Raw genomic sequence first — 20540 nt, 5'->3', positions numbered from 1 at the left:
AAAAAAAAAAAAAAAAAAAAAATTCTTAACCTGTCAGATGTGGGGGAGTGGGGCCGAGGGCGTTGAGGGGCCCTGCCAACCTCACAAGTGCACCACTAGAATGTAGAGGCAATTGGTGTATACAGAGAGAGGCCAGAGGCCAAGTGCTTGTGTGTGGCTTTGCTAGTTTCTGTAAAACTGGAGGGTCACAGTGCCTCCACCTCACTCAGTTTGCTTATCTGTGAAACAGGGTTCGAGATAACAGCTTCCTCTCATAAGGCATTGGGAAGGTTCAGTGAGCCAGTACCTACTGAGTGCTCAGGCCATTCATTGCCCAGTGGGGTTAAAATCCCAGCATGGTAGCTGTTAATATGACTGAATGCTCGTCCTTGTCCTGCCTCCTTCATCATGTCATTTACAAAGGAAATCTTTTCCTACCTCTTTCTTGCAAACCTAGGGCTGAGTGTTACTGTTGTGAGTCTGGAAGGGAAGAACACAGGAAGAGAACGAGTGTTCACTCTTTCCTGAGACACATTTGAAACGTGAGAGAATGTGGAAATGGTCATTCCCAGGGAGGATTGGCTGTGGGAGGTCCTTCTTCCCACTCGGATGATAGGTCCTGTTTTCCAGAAGGAATAGGACTTCCTCTCTGCCAGACCCTTTCTTAGGAACTCCCAGAGCCAGTTTTGGGAGCTGCTGGCTTTCCAGCCATCCCTTGGTATAGCCAGTTCTCTGGCCTCCTGGGCCCTAGTGCAACTCTGGCAGTGTCCATGTGGACTCAGAATTGCAGCATTAGTCTGGTGTCCATTTTACTTTTGAGATATTTCAGGTATTCGTATAACTGGAAATATTTGTTTCCCTTTTTTTTTGGTGGCTGGCTGGTATGAGGATCTGAAGCCTTGACTTTGGTGTTACAGTTTCCCTTCTAAGTTCCTTGCTTCATTGTAGGTTTACGCTCTATAAACCTATAATCTACCCCCTCCACTGTTGGCACTGCAACATTGGAGTGGGTAGATAGCAGGGAACATGCAAATCCCAGTGACTCCGGCAGGTGCACTTTCTAACTGCAGGTTTTATTTTCTCCACAGGAGATAAATGGCATCACTGCGGCACTGGCTGAAGAGCTCTTTGAAAAAGGTACGTAGCCATAGGTCCTTGAAGTAACTGGGCAGCCAGAGGCCCAGGGTGGCTTAGAACTACATCTGTTGAGCTGTGCCGAGTCAGTTCCAGCCAGGGCTCCCCTCCGTGGGTTTGCCCAACTCCCTGGACCTGGTCCCCAGCCAAGCCTAAACACCTGCCTGCCCTATAGGTAGCCAGGTCTGGGGAGCTGTGGTCCTTCACCTTAGGACTCTCGAGTACCTGTGTTGGGGGCTCTCCCAGGCTCAGGATCTATTCCAAAGGCCTGTGGTGGGGTGCCAGAAGGTGGGTGGCATGCTGTCCTCATGCACCTGGGTCATGGTCCTGCCAGAGAGGTTAGTAACAAGAGCTAACATGTGATGAGTGATTCTTGTGGTCCAGCCTGCTGTTCAGCTTCTTACTGCCTTCCCCAGGAGCCATAGGTACAGGTGAGGACACTGAGCGTCACAGGCCCAGTACCCTGCTGAGGGTACATGGCTGGAAGGAGGACCAGATGCCAGTCAGTCTGGCTCAGAACCCATCCTGCTCTCAGGCTCTGTACTGTGCTGGCATCTTGGTCCTGCTTCTACCCTCCACATCTGCATTTTGGAGGTTGCACTGTAGGTCTGTCACCTAGAGTGCTGCCTCTCACCAGCCTTGCCCTGGTTCAGTGCCTTAGATCTTGACTTGGCCTCACTCCTCAGGGTAGCTCCCCAGCCGCACAGCTCCATGGCCCCTGCCTCCTTCATTACCATGTGGCCAGGGTTGCCCTGGGCCCAGTGTGAGCTCAAGAAGGCAGCTGCTCCAGCGTGCTCAGGGCATGGCTTCATCCTGACATAGTGGTGTTCATAGTAGGTGCTCACCAAGTGCTTTTTGACTGTTGGCCTGTGGGGCAGATCCCTAGGACACATGACAGGATGGAGATGGGGCTGCCCACTCATCCCTCTGGGCATGGCTGTTGCAGGAGAACAGCTCCTGGGGGCTGGCGAGGTCTTTGCCATCGGGCCCCTACAGCTCTATGCGGTCACCGAGCAGCTGCAGCAGGGAAAGCCCACGTGCACCAGCGGGGATGCCAAGACTGACCTTGGGCACATCCTGGACTTCACTTGTCGCCTTAAGTACCTTAAGGTAAAGCTGCAGCAGCTCAGTCATGGAGAGATGCTCAGTCGATGAGTTTGCAGCCTGCCATGGCCTAACAGCTCACTGGTTGGCGTGTGTGTGTGTGTGGAGGAGACCATGGGTGGAAGGAAGTCCACCTGGTGTTCTTGACACTGTGCTTCTGGCTGTGAGCACCAGGGGGCAGTCGTGACCTAGTGTCCCATTACTGTAAACCTTGGCCTTAGCCTGCTTTGTTGAAGGTAGAAGTGGTCAAAGCTTGGTGCTTCGTAGCTGCTGCAGCACTACCCCAGGAACGTGGATGGGGAGCGGCTGCATCAGCATCCCTAATTCAAGCGACATCTTTGGCCTCAGGTCTCTGGCACAGAAGGACCTTTTGGGACCAGCAACATTCAGGAGCAGCTCCTGCCATTTGATCTGTCAATATTCAAGTCTCTTCATCAGGTGGAGGTAAGGCCCAGGGCCACTGGAGCCCAGGCAGGGCCGACCCCCACGCAGGCATTATCTTGTTCCTGACTGGGGCTAGGGAGCATTCTTGATGTCATGTTTCCAGATTCCTTCATAAGGTACTGTTCCTTTTGTGTGTGGCAGTATATGGCAGATTCTTCTAGGTAAGTCAGACACCTCTGAAGGCAGAGAAAGAGGGGCCTCTCTTATCCTTGGCTCTCTGCGTGTCTCTGCCCCTGGCACAGGCCGTGGGGCATTTAGATAGGGTGGAGCACCAGCACCCGGCTCCTGGACCTCCTTGTGGGGACAGTCCTGGGAAGTCATCCTGAGGGTCAGAAAGAGCCAAGTCCCAGTCTCTGTTTCCCAAGGCAGGTCAGCAAAGGACTTTTAGGGCTCTCTGCCCTCTGGGGCGCCCACACTTAACAAGAAATGCTTTGCATTACTCACTGCTGAACTCCTTGGTTTGCAATGCTGATTTTATTACCATTTTTAAAAAGGAAGGGGAGTCAGTAATGAATAGTAAAAAATGTTTTAAAGCATGTGTTTCCTGAGCGTGGCTTTTTTTGTGTTCAGCCCTGTGTCCCATGTCTGATGTACACTCCTAGATTAAATTCCCAACAGCCCTGTGAAGTGGGCACTTTTGTTCCCATTTTACAGTTGAGGAAACAGGGTCAGGGAGGTAAGGAAGATTGGCCAGGAACACACAGTTAATGAGGGAAAGCTGGGATTTGGTTTCAGCTGAGTCTGACTCCAGAGCCTCTGCCACCCTTTGGACTATTCTGCCTGCAACAGTCTAGGCTTATCTAAGAGACCTTGAGGACCACTCCCTTTGATGGAAACTTGTGGTGTGTGCCTCAACCACTGCAGGCTGGATAAGGACTGAGAAATGAGAGGAAGCGCAACCCAGCCCCAGCTCAGCAGGCTGAGGCTCTGTCAATCTGGGTCTGTAGGTGTGGAGCGCTGGGGCAAGTGGCATAGGAGAGTGTGCTTTGGCCTGTACCCTTTAACTTGTTGCCACAGGACAGCTGGGGTCAGTGGAGCAGGGGCTGGTGAGCAGGAGGGCCCACCCCACTTACTGAGTGTGAAGGCCACTTGTTCTCCGGCTCTGGTGTCCAGGACCCACATTTACTGTCTACCAGCCAAGTCCCAAAGAGCCGTTACAGAGGAAATGGAGTTTGTGGTTCATTGTGAGTCTGAGAAACCAGACACTCTTCTTATGAGATACTTCAGAGGATGTTAAGTTAGCGCTAAACATTGGGAAAAAGACTAAGGTTTTGAGTTGCCTTCCGTAGGAGGATTCGGGCTTGCCTGTTGTCGTGCTTCTTTTGTGTATGGGTGATGAACACTCACTTCCCGGGCCTTCTGATGGAACAAGGATGCCGTATCTTGAGACTCACCTGTTTCTTGTTCCAGATAAGTCACTGTGATGCTAAGCACATCCGAGGGCTGGTGGCATCGAAGCCCACCTTAGCCACAATGAGCGTCCGCTTCTCAGCAACCTCCATGAAGGTAAACTTTACCTGTTTCTTCCCTGGGGCCCTGTCTGTGGGACAAGGTCCCAGGCTGTGGATGGGTGTGGACACTGCTGTCTGTCAGTACCCAGAGGCTGGACCTTCTCCCTGGTAGCTACACACTCGTGCGGGGCCTCCCAACACTCAACAGCCCCTGGGACGCTTTAGTACACATTTTCATCAAAAATCAATGTTGTTAACAAGATGTTTTAAGGAACTGGGTGTTCCCCCTCGCCCCCCCAAAAAGCCATTGGTTTTTAATGAACAAATTGTTAAGTTGTGGCAAGTGGCAGGACCTTTATTGGTTAGATTGGTATAATGGTTTCTCTAAGCCTAGCAGGCACTGGCTTAGCACTCATTTGTAGCTTGTTCGTGGACTTGAGGTGGCAGTTGAGGCAGTGGAAGTGCTAGGCCCTGTTGTTTGCACGGGAGCAACAGAAAAATTCGAACTGGGAATGTAGATTTCTTTTCTTTTTACCTTTTTATGGATTGCGCCTTAGTAATGTTAAAATCCTTCCCCAGGTAAAGAAGGAGCTTATAGTGGCTAATTTTATGACTTACGGTGTCTGATCAAGACTCAGGTTGGGTGAGAAAGTTTTCTCATGAGGCGACTGACTGAAAGGAGGAGGCTTGTGGAGGAAGCAGGGGCATCGGGCCGCCTTGTCCTTCTCCAGGGCACTACTCGCTGCTGGCTGGAGGAGCCCGGGGTGATCTGTTGTGAGGGGAGAGATCTTGTGGGTATCAGAAGTAAAATGAAGCGGCCTGCCTTCCTCCCCCTGAAGCTCTCTGTGCTCCATGCTGCTGCCCTTGTATTAGCCTTACTGGATTTCATCCCTGTGAAGTAATGGTTAAAAGAGCCTGCTGTCTGCAGTGGAGACCACATTGTCAGTTCAGAAAGTACAGTTGCCTAGAAGCTCCATGAATTCTGACCTTCAGTCTCTAATATTAAAGCCAGAAAAGGCAGTAGCAAAAGGTCCTGTAGGCTTGAAAAGTGTGCGCTTCTGAAGCAGGGCCAGAACATATTCTAAGTGGCTGTTATGTTGCTGAACTTTTCAGTTATTTCACAATCGCTTAAAGTCGTATGAACCCAAGCCCCATTTTAATGCAAATTCACTTCCACATGTTAAATATGCTGCAGCCTTTCCTTAAATTTTGCAATGATCATGTTCCCAGTGAGTGTTGCGTGAGGGCCCGGAGTATGGTGCTCTACAGGTGTTCTTATGCAGGAAGTCCTTGTTCCTGAAGCCTTGGAATTTGATGAATGGGAGCCAGAAGGCACAGCCCTCGAAGGCCTTGTGACTGCCGTCATCCCCACCTGGCAAGCATTGACCACTCTCGACCTGAGCCACAACAGCATCTCTGAGATCGATGAGTCTGTGGTATGCTCTCAGCAACCAGTGCTAGGGACTTCTCTTGTCTGACCAAACCCTAAGGTTGGGTATTTAACTTGGCTTTTTCTGGAAGGACCACAGGAAACCTGTGTACAGTGCTCTGTGCATTGCCTACAATGTTTAAGTTAGTTTCAAAATGGGATTATTCAAAATTGACGAGGTAATATTTAGAAACAAATGAAGCATATTAATTGCACGTACATTTGATATAATAGAACTGCAGTAAGATATGACATATACTTCTAAATGGAGCAGAAAATCACTCCATAGGTTAAAGATGTGCCCATGTAAGAGAGATATCAGGTGGCATTTGGGTGATAGCAGTGTGTTTCCTATATTTGTGCTTCTCAGTGGGTGTGAGCAACATTGAAGGACAGACTCCCTTCTCTGGGACCTTACCATTTGTCATTTTGACAAGCCAGTGTTCTGGAAAAACAGTGCTCAGCACTGGAGTCCCTGTGTGTTCCTTTGGATGTGCTGCTGGGTGGACAACGGGAGGCATTGCATCAGCGGCCCTGCAGGGATGGCCAGCCAGGAGTCTGTGGTCAGGAGGAAGAGTCCTGGGGTCTCCATCACCATGTGTGGGGACTGTGTAGGATCCACCCTCCCAGAGGAACATCAGGTGTTCTTTTCTTTCACAAGAAACTGATCCCAAAGATTGAATTCCTGGACCTGAGTCACAATGGGGTGCTGGTCGTGGACAATCTACAGGTAATGTTGTTGGAGACCAGTGCCACCTGCATGTACTCCTAGGGGCCTGCTCTTCTAAGGGCCTGTTCTTCTGAGAGCTCAGGAGGCTGATGCAGCCTTGGGAATTTGGCCTACCCCAGGGGAGGTAATGTTGTTGGAGACCAGTGCCACCTGCATGTACTCCTAGGGGCCTGCTCTTCTAAGGCCTGTTCTTCTGAGAGCTCAGGAGGCTGATGCAGCCTTGGGAATTTGGCCTACCCCAGGGATTTGTAAGAGTAGAGGCTGCCCCCTTCCCTTTAGAGTCCCAGGGATGCACTGAATAGTTGTTCCAAAGAATTCGAAACGATGAGTCAATACAAACCAAGCTTGATGAAGATGATCCATCTCTGTCCTGAAGATGGACAGCCTTGTTTTCATTGTTCATCCCTAACCTGTCTGCAGGGGGTGCCAGTGGGCTGTGGCATGTGCAGGGGAGGAGGGCCTTCCCTTTCCAAAACTGTCAGAATAACTGAACAGGACTGACTTGCTTAGTTTAACCACACAATTGGTTGGTTTAGGTGGGAAGGCCCGTCACACCATTAGTGGCAGTCCCTTTCTTTGGAGACTTGATCTGAACCACATTACCCTGTTCTCAATGCTGCTATAGCACCTGTACAACCTCGTGCATCTGGACCTCTCCTACAACAAGCTCTCCTCCTTGGAAGGGGTTCACACCAAACTGGGGAACATCAAGACCCTGAACCTGGCAGGCAACCTCCTGGAGAGTCTGAGTGGGCTGCACAAGCTCTACTCCCTGGTCAACCTGGATCTCCGCGACAACAGAATCGACCAGGTGAGCCACATCCCAAAAGGATCTCAGGGTTCTGGGATTTCTGTGCCTTGGTGTTTATCACTTTAAAGAAGAGCATTACGGTTCCTTTCATTTAAAAGAGGCCATCAGAGGGCTGGCCAGTTAGCTCAGTTGGTTAAAGTGTGGTGCTGATACCACCAAGGTCCAGGGTTCGATTCCTATACTGGCCTGCCACAAAAAGAAAAAATACGAAGCCATTAGGTGTGTTGCCATGTTGCTGTAGTGTTCAGAGAAGGCACCAGGAGGAATGGAACTTGTACCTTGCAGATGGAAGAGGTCAGGAGCATAGGCAGCCTCCCCTGTCTGGAGCACGTGGCTCTGCTGAACAACCCTCTGAGCATCATCCCTGACTACCGGACCAAGGTGCTCGCTCAGTTTGGAGAGAGGGCCTCCGAGGTAAGCCCTGTCAGAGGAGCCCACGTCTGCACAGGCAGAGCTGGGGGTGGGGGGTGTCCACTGTTCTACCCTTGCCTGCTTCAGAAGAACATCCCACCTGAGGTCGCTTGGCTCTGGGAAGTCCACTGCCTCCCTAAGAAAAGGCTCCCTCGCGCCTCCCGCCCCTCTCCTGTTGGTGCTGCCTGCCCGTGTGTGCTCCCTAGTGAGCTTCAGCTTCCTCTTACACCTTGGTCAGAGCTTCAGGCCAGGGGGCTCCCCACCTCCCGAGCAAACAGGCACAGAATGTAGAGGGACTGTCTTCAACTTTTAAAAAAATAACATCGTATATTCTAAACAAGAATCAGAAATAAGATACTTTAAATAATCATGTTCCCTGGATGACTTCTGGCCACAGAGTCTTGACTGCAAACCCGAAGGTGCTCCCAGCCTTGTCAGTGCAGCCAGCCTAACATCTGCTGCCTTCTGGCTGTGCCTGTCCAGACTTCAGCCTCCAGCAGGCCCCTGCCCACCCTGCCCATTCCTTGGAGCCTGTGTTCTCCCCAAATCCCAGGCCGGAAAACACCTGGGAGTCTATTTGCGTCCCACACCCCTCTTTCTGGCCTTGCATGTCCCTTCTTTCATAGTGTCACCAAGATGATCACAAGATGACATCTCCTCCCCCTTCCTGGGCTTCTGACCTTGGGAGACTCCCACCCCATGGCATCAGCTCCTGTCCAGGCCCTAGGGACCTTCCCTCACTCCACTACTATGCCCTCCCCACCCCTGCATTCACAGATTGGGAGCCCTGTCCTCTCCTGCTGTCTGTGTCTTTGTCCTCCCAGTAACCCTGCCTGGAAGGCTTCCCCTTGCTCTTCAACAATCTGCATTCAGCCTGTAACTGGGGGTTTGATTCAAATCATGCCCTTCCTCCAATCCTAGCCACCCAAGAAGTCACTGCCTCCCATTCTTGGAGAGGGACTCTCAGAGACAGACGAGGCATGTGGAACCTCTCCGGCCCCCAGGGTGCTCCCAGGTCCCTTCCGTGGGTGGTGAGGAGCCCACCCCCCAGCAGGCTGAGTCTCCCTCGGCGTCCAGCGGTGCTCACACCTGCTGCTCAGCAGGCTCTGCTCCCTCCTCTGTCCTTCCTCCCCAACCGTGCTTGCCAGTGCCCATGCTGATGGCTACTTTCTGGACTCTCTGTAGGTCTGTCTGGATGACACAGTGACCACAGAGAAAGAGCTGGACACCGTGGAAGTGCTAAAAGCAATTCAGAAAGCCAAGGAGGTCAAGTCCAAATTGAGCAACCCAGAGAAGAAGGTGAGTTTTGTGTGGGAGGTGGGAGGAGCCAGCCAAGGAAGGAGCTGGTTCAGTGGGGGGAGGGGGGAGGAGGCCAGCAGATAGCTCTGTCCAGGCTCTACCACTCCCAGGCTGCGTGACCTTGGGGCAAGTCACATGTTCTGTTCTCATCTGTGAGATGGGGACCATGACAGTTGTGAGGATTAGGTGAGACCCGTTGAGTTCCTCCCTCCTCATGTCCCTGGCCTCCTCCTGTTCTTCCTGTGTTCTCTTCTCTCCTGGCCTGACTTGAGCACTCCTCCTCAGGGTGGTGAGGATTCTCGGCTGTCAGCTGCCCCCTGCATAAGACCCAGCAGCTCCCCCACCACCGTGGCTCCCGCCTCTGCCTCCCTGCCCCAGCCCATCCTCTCTAACCAAGGTAATCATGTATGTATCTTTTTTTTTTTTTTTTCCCTTTTTGTCTTTTTTTGTGACCGGTAACGGGATCGCAACCCTTGGTGTCGCGCCCTCACTGCGCTCAACCAGTGAGCGGACCGGTCTCTATATGGGATCCGAACCCTCGGCGGGAGCGCCGCCACACTCTCAAGCGCTGCACTCTACCGAGTGCACCACCGGGCCGGCCCTCATGTATGTATCTTGCTCCTAGTGGAGCCGCACTGCACTGCCTGGGCCCCCTTGCTGGCCCGGGGTTGGGGGAGAGATACTGGCACCTGCTGCCTACAGGGTCAGACACAGGAGGGCCTTCTGCAGGCCAGCTCCTCTTGGGTGGCACATGGCAGGGGTGACTGGCCTGATTCTAGCTCTGCTTGCTTAATGAAGATTCCCAATTGTTCTGACACCCGTGTCCAGTTCCCGTAGGACACCGCAGAGTGTTTAACAGGGCCCTGAGACTGCCCTTTGAACAGGCTTGGGCTGTTGGCTCATGAGGACCTGTTCCCCCAAGGAATCTGTGTGGGCAGGTGGCTTCTTGTACATGGGAAGCCAAGCTTGGTTATTTTACTGAGTTTGGAGCCCTGATCCCTGTGTGGGGAACTTTTTTTATCATTGCCTTGTTTCTGTGGCTCTTATGGTGTGATCCAGCCTCAAAACACTGCTTTTGTGGGGCCAATATGGGCTGTCTGTGTCCCCATGGACCCCCAGAAGACCAATTCCTTTCATCTGCCCACTGTCTTAGCGTTTTCAAAGGGCTTTCACCTCTGAACCCAGGCGTCCTCGGAGATGAGTGAGTGAAGCAGGTGTCATGAGCGTTTCGCTGGCCCGGCCCCCACGGAAGAGGGGAGGGTGTGCCATCCCGAGTGGAGCCAAGGCTCGGGACATGCAGGAAAGAACGCCGCCCTCCCGGGCTCCTGGAGACGCAGGACTTGGTGTGAGGTCCTGGGAAAACAGTTTGACCCTGTGTTTCAAGAGCCAGAAAAATGTTCCCACCCCTTGACCTGGTAACCCCACTAGTGGGGATTTTCTCTTAGAGGGATAAGATACTGGGGAAGGGGGAGGTGAAATGCTGGCAAAACGTGGCCGTGATGTAAACAATGGAGGATGAGGGAGAGTCAGCTGTGGTACAGAATACTCCGCAACCGTCCATCAGGGAGAGGAAGACTGGACAAGAAGACAGGAGAAGTGCTTAGTTGAGACTGAAGGCCCAATTGCAGAGCAGCGCACCAAGGTTACGGCCGTGAGACGCAGAAGAGAGTTTGTAAGAATGGAATGGTGGGCTTAGGTGCCAGTGATTGCCCATTTGCTTTTGTCAAACTCTTGACTGAGAATTTTTAGTTGCTTTTTTTTTTTTACACGAAAGGAAAGGAGGTTTGAATCACTGTGAGGAAGCTTCCTTGACCCCCCTCCTGTAGCAGGGCCAAGCTCCTCTTAGGGGCCTCCATGACACTGGCGAGCCTGTGGAGGACCTGCATAACTATAGGCTTCTGGGGTCAGGGAGGTAGGTACATGTCCTCAAGGCCAGGGACACAGCCAGTTCTCAGTCAGCATCTGTTGAATCAGTAATGGAGGGACGGAGTGAACAAGCCAGGTGGAGGACACGCTGGTGAAGAGCAGGCCCCGGGCAGGCGGGGTGGATGCGGTGTCCCCGCAAGGCTGCAGCTGCAGACAGCAACCCCCTGTGATGGTGAAGCCCTGGCAGCAGCCCAGGCCTCAACTCCCCCTTCCTCACTGCCCTCCTGCCCTGGGGGCTCTCCTCAGAGTGGCTCTCTGTAGTCTGTCCCCCTTCGCAGTCACTGGACATTTAGATGTTGTCTCCAGATTTGCACCTCTTGTAAATAAAACTGCAGTGGATGTCTTTGTGTGCACATCTTTTCCTTTTGGTGAGAAACAATGAAGTTTGGACCCCTATTCAAGGACTCTTCTGATGTCCCCTGTCCCATCCGCTGAGTGGCCCTTTCTGACCACTTGTTTGTACAGGCCATAGTCCAGGAAGGAAGTGGACAGACTGTCCCTGTCCACATTTCCTTGTGTCCAAACAGGGCTTGGGCGGCAGTAGCAAGAAAATGTTGCTTTTTTCCTCACTGCTGTGGAGGCATCCACGTTTGTGTTCAGGCATGTTACTGGATCTTGTTTGGATGGGCAGGGATTACTCCCGTGTGGAAGCAGCTTTGCTCACCTTAGCTGTGGCTCCCAGCCTGATTCCATAGAAGGGAGCACACTTATTAAACAGGGGCCTTCCTGAAGGGAGCACTGCCCAGAAAACACCAGGCCTCTGGTCATCGCAGGAGCCAGTGGCCAGCTGTCGGAGCCATGGAGGATTGTGACCAGTAGGGGCTGATGTGTAAATGCCAGAGTTGACTCCACCTGAGTCTGGGGGCTGAGAGCAGTGCAGCGTGGTGCTTAGGAGCAGGCACGAGGGGCCAGTCAGCTGAGTTTGTGTCCCAACTTCCCAGCCATGTAACCTCAAGCAACTTGTAGCTTCTCTGAAGCTGTTTTCTCACCTGTAAAATGGATACACCCTACTTCATCGATTCTAAGATGCACACGTTTCCACCTTGTGACTGCTCTGAAATTGAGATGCGTCTTTCAGTCAGTGGCATATCTTAGTTGCTGTCAGCCAGCTGGTATTTGTGATGGAGTCGTGGGAAAACCTTCTGTGGACACCTTCTACTAAGATCAAGATGGCACCATATCCACGCATCTTAGATTTGATGAAATGTGGTAAATAACAAGAGGCATGCATGAGCTAAATCTGGGGACACGCTTAGCACTGCTCTTGGCTCAACAAAAATGGTCATTAAGGGCTTCCCTTTCCCACATTCTTGGTGGGGTGGGGGGCGTGGGGAGTGGTTCAAGATGATGGGGCAGTGCCTTTGAAGAACATGGAGCCACTTGGGGAGATGAACTGTATGTCCAAGGGAGAATGGAGCAGAGTGGCTTGGTGGTGCTTGCAGAAGATCTAGAGCAGAGGAGTTTGCAGTGGAGGCGGTGTCTGACGTGAATCTCGAAGGATGGGTAGGATTTGAACACATCAGTGGGGAGAGGGTGGATTCTGAGGGAGAACAGCAGCAGAGGCGAAGCCCAGGATCGGCCCTGGCGGTGCTTGGTGCATGGCTGTGTGCTTGCTGCCCTTCCCTCCTGTGCGCAGCCGCTGGCGCTTTGCTTTGTGGGGGTGTCTGGGCTTGAGCTATCTGCCTGCCTAGCCCATGGGCAGGGGACCTGGGCTGTGTGAGTTGTCCTGTCCTGGGCAGCAGCTGAGCTAGACAAGGGCCTCCTGACCTGTGGCACCCTGAGGGCTCTGAGTCATCTCATGGGTGGTGACTGGTGGTAAAGCTGGGCTGTGGAGGCAAGCCCAGGGTTCCTGTAGACCTCAGCAAAACTGGGGGCTGACGCCCAGTGTTCCCCCAACTAGCTGCCATTAGGAACACATTAAAAAAGGCTTTACCCTCAATCAGTCTAGAAGTGGTCTGGGGTGAAGTAATGTCCAGACAGGTTGGCTTTATAAAACAGCCTCCGCAGGATTTAAAAAGATGGTGCACCTTCAGGGTGGAGGGTCAGAGTGCCACTATCCCTGGGAGGTGGCCCCAGGCAAGTCAGTGGATGTGTTCTCGGGAAGGGGGCCTGTGGGTGCAGCATGGCGCAGGTTGTACTCGGCAGCCCTGGAGGAAACTGAATCCCTCAAGAGCTGGCCTCCCAGTGAGGGGTCTCATGCCCTATGCATCTGCGAGCCCTGCCAAGATGTCAGATCAGGGGATGGATGGGCTCATGTCTAGTCATTTTTGGGGAAAACGTTCCAGGAGTGAACACATTTGAGGCTCTTGATGTACATATTGCCAAACTGCTCTCCCAGCGGGTGGGCCAGCTCACACCCCAGTGCCCACCTCTGCCCAGTTATGCTGGGGCCAGGTCGCACAATCTGACCTTTGCCAAAGTGAAAGATAAAACTGGTCTGCCTCAACTCACCTTTCTTTGTGTACTTGTGAGGGTGAGCGTTTTTTTCATATGTCGTATTTGTTGGCCATTCTAACGTGGATGTCTGCTCATGTCTTTTCCGGTCTGTCAGTGGGGTTTCCAACCTTCTCCCCTCCCTCTCCTCCCCGGTTTTATAATCTGTAAGAGCTTTTTACAGATTAAAGATATAAACCTTCATCAAATAATGCAAGTACTTTTTTCTCATTTCATTTAATTTTTATTTAGGTTAGTTTTTAAAAATGTATCTATAAAAGTTTAATTGTTATGGAGTCACACCTATCAGTTTCTTCCTTTGCATTTGCCCAGAAAGCCTATCTCTGAGATTAGATAAGCAGTCATTTGTTCTTCTTTCTTGAGTTATTTTGAGATTTCAGTTTTAACATTTTCCATGTGTTCTGTAATCCAAATGGCTGAGCTTCTGGGTCTGGCTAGCCCCCCCGCCCCCTGGCCATGCTTGGTAGCCTAAGGGCCAGCCCTTGTTAAACAGCTGCTCTCCCCGCCCACCCACCCACCCCTGGTCTCTCCAGGAATCATGTTCGTGCAGGAGGAGGCCTTGGCCAGCAGCCTCTCATCCACCGACAGTCTGACTCCCGAGGACCAGCCCATTGCCCGGGGATGCTCTGATTCCTTGGAATCCATCCCTGCAGGACAGGTAATGCCCTCCTCCTGCTTCTGGTGACTGTTACTCTGCAGGCTGGCTCTTCTGCCTGATGTTGTCTACAGTAGGAAGTGGCCTGGCTGGAGCTGTGGCAGATGCTTCGAGGGTTTGGTGTCCTCTGCTTTGCCTACACAGTCTTTCTCTTGGACACGTCTCTAGTTGAGTCTTCTTGACAAACACAGCAGATAAGGGTCTTTGTTCAGCCTCTCCCCTCTCCATCCCGCCCCCTGCCCCCATCAGTGGGAACAGGCAGTTCTCTATCACTGGGCCCTAGAGGACAGATGACCCTGAGCCCACATGAGCAGACTTCCCGGGAGAAGGCAGCTCAGAAGGCTGGTGGGAGGGGGCTTGTTTTGGTTCTGAACCCATCGGGAAGCATTTCTCCCCTGCTGTCTGGCACCCCTGGGGCCATTCTGCCCCTCCCCATGTGTCACTCTAGTAGTCTGGGACACAGTGTGACTCCGGCACCTCCTCTGTGGTTGCTGCTGAGGGTTCCGGAAACATTTCTATGTCCCAGGAAGAGAGAGGAGGAAAGCACATTAGCCATGTGCTTGGGGTCATGGTCAAGTGACACTGGGACAGTTTGCAGGGCCCTCATCTGTCCCCAGCACTCCATGGCACTCTTTCCTCCACCCTCCTAGGGCCACACGGCAAGAGGTTCCTGAGCCCTAGTTCTTCTGCACTGCACAGAGACTGCTGGGAGGGCCTGGCCAGGGCTCCGCCACCTCTGCTCATCACATCCACTGCTGGCCAGTCAGGGCCAGACCAAATTGGTAGACTGTCCGCCTGTACCCTCAGGTGGCACAAGGAGCCCTCAGATGCCAGACCATTGGAGAGTGGCGAGAGGCTGTGGCCCTGAGTTGGGAGTGTGGGCTGGGGTCAGATGGGTGGGAATCCCAGCCCTGCTGTGTACTGGTGGGATACCCAGGTGAGTCTCTGCCCCTGCGGATTCCAGAGTGGAGTGTGGGGATGGTGAGGAGCCTACACAGGGCAGTGAGGGAGGGCACCTGGCTCAGGATCCGGCACTCAGGAAGTGCCAGGGAATGGCTGCAGCGGGTGGGCTGACTGCGTCTCTCTCTGTCAGGCAGCTTCTGATGACTTCAGGGGTGTGCTGGGAGCTGTTGGCGGTGCAAGGTAAGGAAGAGGCTGGAAGGCACATTGGGCCTGGCCGCACTGCCCTCTACACGTGCTCAGCTGCCCACTGGTGGTAGCCAGCTGGGCTTTGTTAACAGTCTGTCACACACACCCTACAGAACTGTTTCTTCCTTTAAATCAACATACGAGGTGGGCTCCACCGTGTTTCCTAATTCTAATCCCTAAACTTCTGACATGTGGGTTATCCTACATTGGTGGTTGGCTCATTGAGATTGGTTTGGTCCACAGCCTGTGAGCTAAGAATAACAGTTACATTCTTAAAGTGCTATTAAAAAAAAGAGTAGGTGGATAAGGTTAGCCCACAAATCCTAACATATTTACTTTCTGACCCTTTACAGCAGAAGTTTACCAACTTTTTTTTTTTTTTTAATACGGATGTTCGGTAAGGGGATCTTAATCCTTGACTTGGTGTTGTCAGCACCACACTCTCCCAAGTGAGCCAACCGGCCATCCCTATATAGGGATCCAAACCCGTGGCCTTGGTGTTATCAACACCACACTCTCCCAAGTAAGCCACGGGCCAGCCCTAGAAGTTTACCCACTTTTATTCTACTTGGGAGGGCTGTAGTGACCCAAGGGAGCTGGAATTTATTTATTTATTTATTTATTTATTTATTTTTGTGACCAGTTAAGGGAATCGCAACCCTTGGCTTGGTGTCGCCCGCACCGCGCTCAGCCAGTGAGCGCACCGGCCATCCCTATATAGGATCCGAACCCGCGGCCGGGAGCGCTGCTGCGCACCCAAGTGCTGCACTCTCCCGAGTGCGCCACGGGGCTGGCCTGGGAGCTGGAATTTAAATGTGACGGTCTTAAGATCTGCCCAGCCAGCTTCCCTGCCCCTGGATGCCCTAAAGGGAGCCATTATCAGAAGTGGGTTCGCACCTTGGAACTCACATTGTGTCCAGGGCTTGCGCCAGCTTCTGAATGACTGAGAAGTCTTTGTGGCACTTTTGTTGTGGAAACCAGTGTGGTCTGGGCAGGGCTGTGCTGGGTCCCTGTAGACTAAGCCCTTGGAAGTGTATTCTCTGACTAAACTGGCCACCGCAGCCTTCCAGCTGTCCACACTTTGCTCCCCACCAGGGCCCTTGTCATGGGAGCAGGTTCAACTATGTGGGAATCTTGAGGGAACCTTGAGTTGGTTCCTTGGGGTCAGGGTGCAGCCACAGGCTCTGGACATGGGAGACAGTGCTGTCCCCAGCCAACGTGTCACTGACCTGGCCTCTCCCCACTCAGCATGGAGCACGCAGAGCCAGAGGTCCAGGTGGTGCCCGGATCTGGCCAGATCATCTTCCTGCCCTTTACCTGCATTGGCTACACAGCCACCAACCAGGACTTTATCCAGCGCCTGAGCACGCTGATCCGGCAGGCCATCGAACGCCAGCTGCCTGCCTGGATTGAGGCCGCCAACCAGCGAGAGGAGGGCCAGGGCGAGCAGGGTGAGGAGGAGGATGAAGAGGAGGACGTAGCTGAGAACCGCTACTTTGAAATGGGGCCCCCAGACGTGGAGGACGAGGAGGAGGGAGGCCGGGACGAGGAGGAGGACGAGGAAGATGAAGATGAAGAGGCTGAGGAGGAGCGCCTGGCTCTGGAGTGGGCCCTGGGCGCCGACGAGGACTTCCTGCTGGAGCACATCCGCATCCTCAAGGTGCTGTGGTGCTTCCTGATCCACGTGCAGGGCAGCATCCGCCAGTTTGCTGCCTGCCTCGTGCTCACTGACTTCGGCGTCGCTGTCTTTGAGATCCCGCACCAGGAGTCCCGAGGCAGCAGCCAGCACATTCTCTCGTCCCTGCGCTTCGTCTTCTGCTTCCCACACGGTGACCTCACTGAGTTCGGCTTCCTCATGCCAGAGCTGTGCCTGGTGCTCAAGGTGCGGCACAGCGAGAACACGCTCTTCATCATCTCTGACGCCACCAACCTGCATGAGTTTCACGCGGACTTGCGCTCGTGCTTTGCCCCCCAGCACATGGCCATGCTGTGCAGCCCCATCCTGTACGGCAGCCACACCAGCCTGCAGGAGTTCCTGCGCCAGCTGCTTACCTTCTACAAGGTGGCTGGAGGCTGCCAGGAGCGCAGCCAGGGCTGCTTCCCTGTGTACCTGGTCTACAGCGATAAACGCATGGTACAGACAGCCGCTGGGGACTACTCGGGCAACATCGAGTGGGCCAGCTGCACACTCTGCTCGGCCGTGCGGCGCTCTTGCTGCGCTCCCTCTGAGGCTGTCAAGTCCGCCGCCATCCCCTACTGGCTGCTGCTCACGCCCCAGCACCTCAACGTCATCAAGGCTGACTTCAACCCCATGCCCAACCGTGGCACCCACAACTGCCGCAATCGCAACAGCTTCAAGCTCAGCCGGGTGCCGCTCTCCACCGTGCTGCTGGACCCCACACGCAGCTGCACCCAGCCACGGGGTGCCTTTGCTGATGGCCACGTGCTAGAGCTGCTCGTGGGCTACCGCTTTGTCACTGCCATCTTCGTGCTGCCCCATGAGAAGTTCCACTTCCTGCGCATCTACAACCAGCTGCGGGCCTCGCTGCAGGACCTGAAGACTGTGGTCATTGCCAAGACCCCCATGACTGGGGCCAGGTCCCAGGGCCCCCTCGTCGATGGCCAGCCTGCCGAGGGCAGGGCCAGGTGAGATCGAGCACAGCCTCTCAGGAGGCCAGGGGTGCGGGGTTGGCATGTGCATGATCTCTGAGCATCTGCAGGTTTTGAGTGGCCCTGTGGCTGGCCCAGCTCTCACAGGGCCACTCCTGTTCCACTGCATTGCCCTTGGCTCCCTCGACGGTGCTGAGCTACTCCTTATCTCCTAAGGCTTTAGAAGAGGCCCAGGAAAGCCATCCCTTCACAAAAACAGGTGGGCCCAGGCTCCTGCCACTCATGCAGGGCAGGCTAAGGGGTATGCCCCACGCCTTGCCTGCCCAGTGGGAGAGCCACAGTCTGTAGCACACTGAGGCCAGGAGAGCTGTCACTTTGGCCCTGGCTCTGGCTACTCTGCTCCACGGACCCAAACATGGCCTGCAAGCATCATCTACCTCCCCCTCATCCACGGGTTCGCAGTCCTGTGGCTGGCTCTGTGGGCTGGATCAGATTAAGGCCCCACCCCTCTGAGACCCAGCTCCCCAGTTTTACCCTGTTGGGGAGCCACACATCCCTTCTTTTGAAGGACTGGGTTGCATGTAACTGTAGGAGCCCTTCTAAAGGAACTTTATTGGCTAAAAGACCTGAGTGTCTGAGCTGGGTGGGCCATCTTGTCCAAAGCCCTTTTCTTCTGGGGGATACCAAGGTACAGAGAGAGAAGGAGTTGGTAGCCTAGTCCTCCTCACTTCCCCCTGTCCCCCATTCCTGCCCCACTAAGCATGGCTTCCCCTGCCTCCCTCCTAGGTTTCCCTCAGGGCTGCCTGTGGGTGGAGTTAGAGGGAACCAATGGGGGACCCCACAGTTAACCCCCATCTGGGGCTTAAGGGGGACCTTGTGCCCTTGTGGGTACCTCTGCCTCTTACTGCTGTTTCCTTGGCTACACATGGGCTTCCCCCACCTAGGAAAGAAAGCTTTTCATTTTTCTGCCCTCTTGTCCCCTAAGACAGTCTAACTCGTGTTCTTTTCCATCCTGGCAGATAGCAGGGACCCTGTCTTCACCACTTCCTGTCCTCAGCATCTCATAGGGTTTGCCATCTTCCTCCAACCCAGCCCCCATGTGATGTCCTCAAAGGGCCCCCGGCCTCTTCCAGGCTGAGTCTGGCACCCGTCTTATGTCCAGCTTGAGAAGCCCACCCCCCAGTGCCTCCAGATGCTAGAGAGCAGCTTGTACCAGAGGTGGCCCTGCTTGGCCATCTCATCTCCCTCCTCTGTGCTGAGGTTTCAAGTGCTGGGCATCTTGTCTTCATTTTCTTGCCACCCCCAAGCCTGGCTGGAACCTGTCCACAGTGGGGACTGGAGAAACCAGGTGCCCTGTCTCACCCCAGCAGATGTGTCTCTGCCCTAGGACAGCAGGAGGACAATCCAGAGGCTTCTTGGGATATTTAGCCAAGGGCAGAGTTGGAGCCCCAGGAATCTCTCTCAACAGCTGGACTGGGTCCAGTTGAGAGGATGGCATACAAAGGCCTCCACATGGCCATGGCCATGTGGGCTGCGGCTACGTACAGTGGGGGACTGAGTGGGCTGAGACCCCGGGCCACCTGAGGATGCCCCAAAGGCAAACTGAGGGGCAGTTTGAGTTTTTGGTTCTTACCTCCTTGTATGCCTTGGTCAGTACTCTGGACTCTGGGTTGGCATTTTTTTTTTTTTTTTTTTGTCTTTTATCTTTTTCCGTGTCCGGCAACGGATCGCAACCCTCAGTGTTGCCCCCGTACCGGACCGGGGACCGGCAACGGGATTGCAACCCTCGGTGCTGCTCCCGCGCCTCGCTCAGCCAGTGAGCGGGAACCGGTCTGTACGTGGGATCCGAACCCTCGGGCGGGAGCACCGCCGCGCTTCCCAAGCGGCGCACTAACCAGTGCGCCACCGGGCCGGCCTGGGTTGGCATTTTTGACACCTCTGCCACCTTCTCAAAATGAGTTTTCAGTCCATGGGCCAAAGCCTATGTTAGATGTGTCTGGCTAGCTCAGCCCTGGGGCTCTGCCACTATCTGCGCATCTCCCTCCTTGGAGAGAGGGCCTGGGCACTTTCCCTCTACTGTTTGATCCTCCCACAGAGAACCTGGTGGTGAAATCCCCCAGTGACCCCAGAGGTGGTGTGTGATGCACACACTCCCCTGACGCTCTGAGGTTGTGCATGTGAAATGAATCTTCATTTGAGGACTACGTGTTCATATAGTGTTTCTTGGGGGGATTAGGAAGCACAGCAATGACCAGCATCCCCAGAAGGCCCCACCAGAGGCCCTGGCCCCAGTGGAAATCCCAGCTCCATCCCCAGCAGCAGCTTCAGCACCAGGCCCAGCAAAGATACCAGTCCCAATGGAAGCCTTGGCCCCAGCTCCAGCCCCAGCAGAGACCCCAGAGAAGGCCTCGGCTCCAGCTTCAGCCCCAGCCCCAACCCCAGTAGAGGCCTCCGCTCCAGCTTTGGTCCCAGAGGAGGCCCCAGCAGAGACCCCGGCTCCAGCTCCAGCTGCAACAGAGGTCTTGGCACAAGCTGAGGCTCCCGCCCTGTACCCAAGCAAACAGCTGATCCAGTCCACTTCAGAGGAGAATCAGATCCCCTCACACTTGCCTGCCTGCCCGTCACTCCAGCACATCGCCAGCCTGCGGGGGAACGCCATCATCGAGCTCTTCCATAGCAGCATTGCCGAGGTAGTGGCCGGGCACTCCTCTTGCTGACTGGCGCTTATTATGTGGACAGAGGTGTGGGTTCTGGCTGTGGTTGGTGCTGAGGATGAGGCAGGGCTTGCCTTCGGGCCAGCCCCAGGTCCTAGACTTCTCTGATGTTAAGAAGTTCTGGGCTTCAGCTGCTCACAGCTTTGAGGCCTGGGTAGGGAGTTCATGAGCTGCCCTCTCCTGGCCCGTTGTTTTCTATGTCACCACCTCCCCTTGTGGAGACAGACCCTACCCCTCAGC

At 54.1% G+C, this 20540-nt stretch overlaps 1 protein-coding gene and 1 non-coding gene across 5 annotated transcripts in view; both read left to right on the top strand.

Annotated features, from left to right (window-relative positions):
• The window catches only part of NISCH (nischarin), a 34785-nt gene that overhangs the window by 11026 nt on the left and 3219 nt on the right, over positions 1-20540 (top strand). For 2 of the 4 annotated variants that reach the window (XM_008572553.1, XM_008572554.1), the window contains exons 4-17: positions 1068-1116; positions 2060-2223; positions 2566-2661; positions 4072-4167; positions 5396-5548; positions 6203-6271; positions 6897-7082; positions 7368-7496; positions 8679-8792; positions 9078-9189; positions 13706-13830; positions 14921-14970; positions 16225-17622; positions 19823-20276. In XM_008572553.1, coding sequence (XP_008570775.1) covers positions 1068-1116; positions 2060-2223; positions 2566-2661; positions 4072-4167; positions 5396-5548; positions 6203-6271; positions 6897-7082; positions 7368-7496; positions 8679-8792; positions 9078-9189; positions 13706-13830; positions 14921-14970; positions 16225-17622; positions 19823-20276 — 3195 coding nt within the window. Of the gene's footprint in view, positions 1-1067; positions 1117-2059; positions 2224-2565; positions 2662-4071; positions 4168-5395; positions 5549-6202; positions 6272-6896; positions 7083-7367; positions 7497-8678; positions 8793-9077; positions 9190-9945; positions 11064-13705; positions 13831-14477; positions 14971-16224; positions 17623-19822; positions 20277-20540 lie in introns of those variants that run through there. The other 2 variants (XM_008572555.1, XM_008572556.1) reach the window with 2 other exon arrangements.
• TRNAI-GAU lies at positions 7197-7270 on the top strand. The gene has a single exon. It is a non-coding gene; the product is annotated as a tRNA-Ile (tRNA).

Source organism: Galeopterus variegatus, unplaced genomic scaffold (genome assembly GCF_000696425.1).
Source record: "Galeopterus variegatus unplaced genomic scaffold, G_variegatus-3.0.2 Scaffold806, whole genome shotgun sequence".
Classification (NCBI taxonomy): domain Eukaryota; kingdom Metazoa; phylum Chordata; class Mammalia; order Dermoptera; family Cynocephalidae; genus Galeopterus; species Galeopterus variegatus.
This window is presented reverse-complemented; position numbering and strand designations above follow the sequence as displayed.